Source organism: Chrysochloris asiatica, unplaced genomic scaffold (assembly GCF_000296735.1).
Source record: "Chrysochloris asiatica unplaced genomic scaffold, ChrAsi1.0 scaffold00246, whole genome shotgun sequence".
In the NCBI taxonomy this organism is placed as follows: domain Eukaryota; kingdom Metazoa; phylum Chordata; class Mammalia; order Afrosoricida; family Chrysochloridae; genus Chrysochloris; species Chrysochloris asiatica.
The window spans coordinates 1,900,409-1,909,108 of NW_006408764.1; the positions used below are offsets into that span (position 1 = coordinate 1,900,409).

At 39.5% G+C, this 8,700-nt stretch overlaps 1 protein-coding gene across 1 annotated transcript in view; it reads right to left on the minus strand.

Annotated features, from left to right (window-relative positions):
* Nucleotides 1-7,334, minus strand: part of RBM5 (RNA binding motif protein 5) — a 21,931-nt gene extending 14,597 nt beyond the window's left edge. Inside the window, exons 1-4 of the mRNA XM_006873583.1 lie at nt 7,254-7,334; nt 5,366-5,531; nt 4,520-4,675; nt 95-164 (exon numbers count right to left, since the gene is read on the minus strand). Coding sequence (XP_006873645.1) covers nt 95-164; nt 4,520-4,675; nt 5,366-5,531; nt 7,254-7,270 — 409 coding nt within the window. The 5' untranslated portion in view covers nt 7,271-7,334. The remainder of the gene's footprint in view (nt 1-94; nt 165-4,519; nt 4,676-5,365; nt 5,532-7,253) is intronic.
* Between the last annotated feature and the right edge of the window lie 1,366 nt (nt 7,335-8,700).

Below are 8,700 nucleotides of genomic sequence, written 5' to 3' on the forward strand. Positions count from 1 at the left end.
GATGGGAGGGGCAGGAGTTCAGGATGTTCTTTAGGGACTGAGGTGGGAATGGGGTAAAAAGAACCAGAACACCAGGAACTAATCAAGCACTCACCTGTTTTCCTCTTCATCAACCTCACGTCTGCAGGCTGAGGGCCTTCAAAGGACTTCATCATTTCTCGAATCTGCATAGGATTTTATACATTTATAGTTAAAGTTTCACCCACATGCTTATTCCACACCAAAGAAAGTTCAAGACCTAGGGATTAAACTAAGTGCTTAATTAGCCAAGTTTCAAGTCTTTAACTTCCATCACCCTATAAATGGAATTTAAGAATGAGGAAACATCTCTCATAAAATCAATGTTAAGTCTTGGAGCACTTAAATTGTGCTCATATGGAACCTGTACACAGACAAAAGGCAGCTGTTTATTAGAGTAAGGGGATACTGTGTAGTTTAAAATCCAGAAAGACAAACACCAGGTTGTATCCTTTTACCATACTTATTCAATCTGTATACTGAACAAATAATCCAAGTAGCTGGACTATATGAACGCAACATCAGAATTGGAAGATGACATTAATAACCCGTGGTATACAGATGATACAACCTTGCACGCTGAAAATGAAGACTTGAAGCCCTACTGATGAATTTAGTCATCAATATGGATTACATTTCAATACAAAACAAAAATCTTCACAACTGGACATAAGCAACATGGTAAACAGAGAAAATATTGATGCTATCAAGGTTCTCATTTTACTTGTACCCACAATCAATGCTCAAGTAAGAAGCAATCAAGAAATCAAACAATACACTGCACTGGGCAAATTGCACTGCTACAAAAAACCTCTTCAAAAATGTTACAAAGCAAAAATGTCACTTTGAGGACTAAGGTGCATCAGACTCAGTTAATTTAAATGAATGTGAAAGCTGAATAAAAAATTAAGACTCAAGAAGAATAGATGCATTTAATTATATTTATGAAGGTTAAAAATCCATAGACTGCCAAGAGAATGAACAAATCTTATCCCGGAAGAAGCTCAGCCAGAAAAGAATGCTCCTTAGAGACAAATATAGAAAGACTTCATCTCATATGTTTTGGAATCCCTCGACACTTGGAAGTTCTTTTTGCTTTGTAGTTGACTTCATTATGCATTGGCATCTCTGGTTCCCTATTTTCAGTCTTGCAGGTTTGTTTTACTTTAAATACTTGTAGCATAGTGGTTAGGAATCAGGCTGCAAACCTCAGGGTCAGCAGTTCGAAACTACCAGCTGTTCCACGGGACAAAGATGAGGCGTTCTGCTCCCTTCAAGATTCACAGCCTTGGAAACCCCGTATAGGGTCGCTATAAGTTGGAACGACTCCACGGCACATAACAACAACATCTGGATTGAATTTGGAGTGTTGTCATCATGCAAGGTAATCTCAGATTGTTGTCTGCTGCTGCCAGCTCTCAGTTCAAAGAACACCCTTTAGCAATTTTGTAAAAAGTTGATTTTGTCATTACGAATTTCTTTATTTTTTTGTTTATCAGGAAATGTCCTAATTTCGCCATTGTATTTGATGGGCAGTTTTGCTGGGTATATGATTTTTGGTTGGCAATTTTTTTGTCTCTGAGTTTGTGTATGCCATCCCATTGACTTCTTGCCTGCATGGTTTCTGCTGAGAAATCAGAGCTTAGTTTTATTGGTTCTTCTTTAGAGGTAACTTCATTTTTCCTGAGCTGCTCTTGGGATTCTAAACTTTATCTTTGATTAGGGAAAGTTTGATTATGATATGTTTTGGTGATTTTCTTTTGGGATCTATTATGTTTGAGGTTTGTTCAGCTTCTTGTGTGCTTATCTTCTTTCTAATCTTACATGATGTTAGTGAAGTTTTCTTCCAACAACTCTTTAACAATTGTCAATATGCTTTTGATTGTCTCTTCCTTTTCTGGAGTTCCAACCCTGTAAATTGTTCCTCCTTATAGTTTTCTTCTGATTTTTTTCATTCTTTTCAGAATATGAAAATTTAAAAAGGCAGAGAATATGGTTTATACCTGACCTTGGAAACACATCTCATTAAAAATCAAAAGTAAAAAAATTAGAAATCTCCTGAAGATAAATATTCCCTGCACAATATCTTAAAACAAAAATAATGTTCCCATATCTATAAATAATGGTGAAGATACATTTAAATTCTTATGCTCCTAATAAAGCATGTATTAATTTAGCCCAGAAAAAAAAAGTATATTGTCTGCTAGGTATGTTGTGGATGTCAGATTAAACCCATATTGTCGCCTCACTACCAGTTACGTTATTACTGTTGTTAAAGTGCCATCTAGTTTGTTCCGACTCATAGCAACCTATATGGGGTTTCCAAAGAGCGGCTGTGAGTGTGAATTGCCCATCCTGTGGTTAGCAGTTCAGTACATACTATAGTGTCAGGAAAAATGGGGCCAAATTTGTGAAAAAAAGAGATTAACAGCACCATATTCCCAAAGTCAGATACAAAGGTTGCAAGTATATGTCTATTTCCTTTCACACAAATACTACAATAGCCAAATCCCACCATGAGATTGTTCATGCTTAGTAACATAGTAACTAAGAGTTAGTCACCTATAAATGAAGTTGATATTATAACATGTATGCCCACACATTATGTAATAAAGTAACTAAATATCACTGCTCAAAGTTTACAGTTACAGGTCAGTGGGGGAGGCAAAACTAAAACCACAAAGGTGATTACTGAAGTTCAGGAAATTAAATACTATAATTTTTTTATAATGTTTTATTGTGAATTATAAATACTATAATTTTGATGTTTTAATATGAAGATACTGACAAAATATTACTTGGAAAAACAGCCTACTTACGGTAGGCACTTCTGTTTCCCTGAAGAAAGCCTGAATTGTACAAGCAATTAAATCTTACTTCATTACCAGTAGGGCAGTCCCCAAAAGTCAGCTATTCTTACCATATTATTTTTCTTATCACTTCCTCGGCAGGTTCCAGGGCAGGGCCACTCTTTCCCAACAATTACTGAACCAACAAGTCTTCCTGTAGGATTCGTTACCTCCTGTACTCCACATACTTACTGGTGCCTCTACTCAAGCTCAGCTCTTACTAGCTTTGGTCTCCTTTTTTCCCAATATTATTCTTCCTTCCATAATTGAAACTTTAATAGTCTGCTATCAAAGACTGTGACACCGACCCTAAGAGTACGTTTGCACTCTCCCCGACCGCTCCCAAAGCCCTTGACTCCAATGGAATCAAACCGGTTGTGTGTTCAGATTCTGTTCCTTTTCATGGTGGGCAGGTCTGCACCTGTGATTTTCCTTCCTGAAGGCCCTTCCATCACACCTTTCCCCCCAACTCCACCAGAACAAAACATTTCTATACTTCAGGAATCAACTACTATCTCCATGGGTCTTTCTTATCTCTCCAATCTTCTATTCTGAGTTATGTCATCTGTCAGCACTGGCTATTCAATCTAAATTTTTTAAAAGTCAGAAGCCATAGTTCTGCATCAATGTAGCACCTAATAATAAGCACAGTGTAGCAGGCATGAAGTGGATCACGAATAGAATCTTTATCCAACATTAACTCCAATACCACATCTCATTCACATTCATATGAATTACTTTCAGGACTTAGAAACCCAATGCTGTACAAACAAAATCTTCAGCTCAGTTGAAAATTCAACTAAAATATTCATCATGGTATTACTTTGAATACTAAGTGAAAATACAACATTGTCCTAGTATTGTTTTGGCTAACAATACTGGGACAATGTTGTATTTTCACTTATTTATAAAAAATCGATTCACATTTTCACCAATAATGTTGCAATGAGCAGCCCACTTATGTTCAAGGTTTGGAGGCAAAGATAAGACAAGCAAGGAAAAACAGCTGGATGTTCACAGTCACAGGGTAGGTGTCACAAATATGGTGCTTTGGAAAGAGAAATTCTGACTATTAGGAAAGGCTTCACACAAAGGAGCCTCCAAGTAGAAAAAGGTATGCTCGTCCAAAGGGTAATTTAGCAGACAGTGGATGTAGCTAGAATGAAAGGGCGAGGGACAGAGATGCTGCTGGAGACCAGGCAGGACCTAGCATTATCAAGGACCTCACTAGATAAACTGAGAGAAGCTGGGGAACGTGTTCCTTTTCAACAGATTTCTCAGAGGTTTCAATCGGATGGTATAGTTTTCATCAAATGAGATTGTGGCCAGGTTATGGAGGATGCTATATATACATTAATGAAATACATTCTCAACTAATAGAAACCAATAAAAAATAACTTACTTCCTTCTATGGGCTATTAACAGAACAAGACCTACTCCTTGTAATCAAAGAACTTTGGAAAACTCAACTAGACCCGCAAGTCTTAAATATAAATGGGAATTTAGCTCTGAACCAAGTTGAGAGAATTCTATTCTAAAGATAAAAATGAATTTCACTCAGATATTTGCTTAAAGCAAAACATTAGAAAATAATGGTAGCAGCTGAAAGTTTGTTGTCCCTACTTGATGGCTTGTTAACACTGTTTCCTTACATCGCTCTCTGTGATGGTGATGGGAAGGCCACGCAGCATGATGGTCTTACTCTCCCTCTCATCACTGATGTCGTGCCTGTAGTCGTGTTCACCATAGTCGCCATCGGAATGGTAGCCATCTTCTGATCGGTCACTGTTTCTTCTTTCACGCTCCCTCTGATTTACAACAGAATTGCAATTAAAATCACATTTAACATAGCTCTTCAACCCCTAGGAAATTTATCCGTAGGGAGAAAATCAACAGAGATGAAAACATCATGATGATGTTCTCTGTGTTGTTTGAAAAATCAAAAATGCATTTAATTCATGAAGAATAGTTAAAAAAAAAAAAAGGCAATGCAAAGTTACATGGGCAATATAATTACTTCTGCTGCTGTTAAGTGCTGTCATATCAGTTCTGACCCATGGTAGGTTCAAACTGACTTCATGTGGAATCTTCTACACAAGATTATGTAAGCATATGGAAAAGAATGTTATAGGTATAGTATTATGCCTCCATAATCTCATCTATAAAATAGGAACACCCACCTACCTTGTAGAGTATTTCAGACACAGACATACAGGCTGTTATTCCTATTACTGTAAGGCTCAGTTTGTCTTTGGGCATTAGTCAATTCAAGTATCTGAGGGGGCTTCAAAGAGTTTAGCATTTCAAGTCCCTTTAGTATTTCAAATTAGGTTTTATTACAATATTTAAAGGGTCACTTATTCAAGCCAACCAAATCTAATAGTTCTAATAGACAAAAATCTCCACATAGCTGCAAAAGATTTCCATTTTAAGAATGTAGGTAGGTTTTGAGCATGCGATTAATGATTGTAATAACTGCATAGATACTGGTCACTCACCTCTGGACTATCATAATCTCGGTAGTCATCGTATCTATCACCCCTCCGATCATCACTAGATCTTTTGTAATCTGAGTCCCTCCGTCTGCTTCTGGAATCACGGTCATCCCGGTCATCTCTATCTATGATGGAGCCGTACCTTCCGCTACGCTCTGTTCTACTCACTCTGCCAAGGAAGAAGTGTTCATTTAATCCAAAATAAATTACATTTTGTACCTTTAGAAAAAATGGTTGCAAACACAGACTACACTACTTATTCTATAATATATACCCAAAAAGTTAAAAAAATTTCTTATGATTATCAAATTTCATTTACAAAGACAACCACTGGGGAAACACCTACATCCCTAAATGCAAAGAAAATTCTCGAGATTTTATTTTAACCTTGAAAATATAGCTATCTAATGTTTTTGAGAGTCAAGTTATCCAAGTTTATTCCTGCATTTCCCCAAGTTGATGGTCAACATAGCACTCCTTCCATTTCCGATCCAGCTCTTAATGAACAAAGATAGAATGCCCGGGCTCATTCACAATCGAAAGTATAAATACATCTATGAGAAATGGATCAACAACCTGGATGATCTAAATATTTTTTCCCACTTACACATGACAGGACAGTCACCTAAAACAGCTAATGACAAGTGGCTTAAACGCACTTGACAACAGATATCAACAGTTCTTTCATAAATTGTTTACTAAATTGGGCAAGGACAAGAAAGGCAAGGACAAGACAAAATAAATGTTTACAAGGGCCTCTTTCAGAGTGTAAAAATATAATTAAAAAACAAAATACAACAAACCCTAAGAAACAGGTAGTATATGGTTGTTGTTGTTGTTAAGTGCTGTCAAGTTTGTTCCGACTCATAGCAACCCTGTATAGGGTTTCCAAGGAGAGATTAGAAAGTTTGAACTGCCAACCTTGTGGTTCAAATTGACCTTGTGACCCAGTGCTTTAATTCCACAGCACCACACCAGGACAATATGTGGCTAAGAGATACTCAAAGGGTAAATGCTAATTTAAAAAGTAATTTGGAGTCACACACTGCAGAGGTAGCATTAACACGATGAAACCACATGACCCAAGTTTAGGTGATCAATATGATCCATTACTGAGGAGACAAGTAGATAGATAAGAAAAGGTTTTATATAAATCACCACATGGTCTGAGAAGAACTATCCATTCATAGGCTACATGTTAGTCAAAAGCTCTCATCTTAATTCCCCACTAACTTTTTCTTGCCTTTTTTCCTCGCATGTAACCCATAGTCCTAAACTTTTCAGATTCATAAGCTAATTGTACTATTTAGGGCACAATAACAAGAAATGAATCCTGGTGTGGCACTGTAGGATAAGCACTAGGCTGTTAACTACAAAGTGGGCAGTTCAAACCCACCATCCACTCCTTGGAAACCCTATACATGGTCGCTATGCATCAGAATGGACTCAATGACACTGAAGGAACAAGAAGAACTGATGCTCATGAGTTCTCACCAGAGTGAGACACTATGAATTATCTCCTGGATTTTGGATAGAATGTTGTTCACAACAAGAAACCACTCTATTCCACTCACTTCCCTAGCCCTTACTTATTCTTCAGGCTTCATCTCAGAGGATAGTTTATCCAGGAAGCTTTTCTGGCTATTTCTAGGGAAACAAATGCTTCCTCTGTCTTCTAAAAGCTTCTCTGATCACAGCACAGTCCAGTACGTTAATTCTCTCCCTAGACAATATACTTATAAGTACAGGGATCATAAAGGTGCTCACTACTGTATCTTTATTGATGAGCAATGTCTGGACACGCAAATACTGATTTGATAAATATTTTAAAACAAATAGTTCAGTCTTCACTGAAATGTTGGTAACCAAGACATGTACTGTAACTACTTACCGTTTGTCTGAACCCATTGTCCTGCTGAAGATCTAGCTCACTGCTCCAAAAGGCTCAAATTGTGCTTTTTTTCCTAGGAGACAAGGTTGGTTGCTGCAAATTTGAGACACCACTTAAGTTACTGAATAAATACAATGGGATACCACTAAAGACTGAATTTCATCAGTTACTAACATGGGGGAGGGGAAGATGGAACTGACTGGTCAATAAATAGAAAACGACTCTAACATTAGGTAAATGAAATAAAGTTTAAAATATTTTACATTCTATATTCAACAACAAAGTCATAAAAGGGCACGGGCAAGGAGACTCCCTCCTTGCTCCCTAGGATTACAAAGCAGAAAAGGACAGAGCTGTAATCAGTTTCCTGCGTTCTAAATCAAAGCAACTCCGATGTGGTGGTAGTTGCAGGTTACAACATTAACCAAAATGTCCTGTATTAATAAAAGTACAAAACACAAAAAATTTCTGAAGAAAAATTCCGAACCACTTAGAAAAAGGGGTGTTGATTTAATGAAAATCTACACCATTTATAGCTCAACGGCAGATCCAAAGCTATTTCAATCAGACAAGACTTAATTACTCGGTAACAATAATCATCGTGTCTGGAGCCTGGTCTGATCACCCATTGCAGGCTACCAAAAGGTGGCCAGCTTAGCCCGCCGCGCCCTGAAAGCGATAAAACATCACTCACTCAGCTTGACCGCGTTTGATGTGTGCGAGGACTGGTCTACAACAGGCGTTCACAACGATCTTTTGTTGAATTAATAAATGGAAAAGAATTATCTAGAGGAAATAGAGTCCTGGGAGGAATCGTTGGTACCCCTCGCCAACCCCGAGGCGGGGCGGACCCCCCTCCGTGAGGCGTCGCGGCCGATATGGCGGCACCACGGCCTGCTCGCCCAACCAGGGCGTCCCGCCGGCTCTCTCTGCTTGCACACGCCCGCACCCCTCCCAGAGGTTCGCAGCCCGCAGATCTGCCTTCACTGAGCCGGTTGCCGGGCTCCACGGGCCATCTGGACTGGCCCTCCAGGCGCCGACTCAGACCTTGAAAGAAGCGGGCTCAGGGCTGGGCTGGGGCGCTCAACGGAAACTGACAGCGCTGAGGAGAGGAAGCGGCGCAGCCCTCCAACGCCTATGGTCTCTTAGCTCGAGACAAGCCTGGGTCTAGTCGGCCGCCGCCTGCGGCTGACAGAGCAGCCCAAAGGCCTGCCTTGATGGCAAGAACCGATGATCGTTATAGACGGCCAACGCACTTACTCCAAGTAGGGCTGAAGCAACAGCAGTAGCGGTTCGGCGCACCGGAACCTCCTGCAGGGTTCAGCCGTTCCACAAAATGGCGCCGCCTCCGACAGCCGTCTCCTACCCACAGTACCTCGCGCCCTCCTGCTCTCCTTTACCTCCGCCACGCCCCTCTTGTCGAAAGCGTCCAATCAGCGCAGGCGCC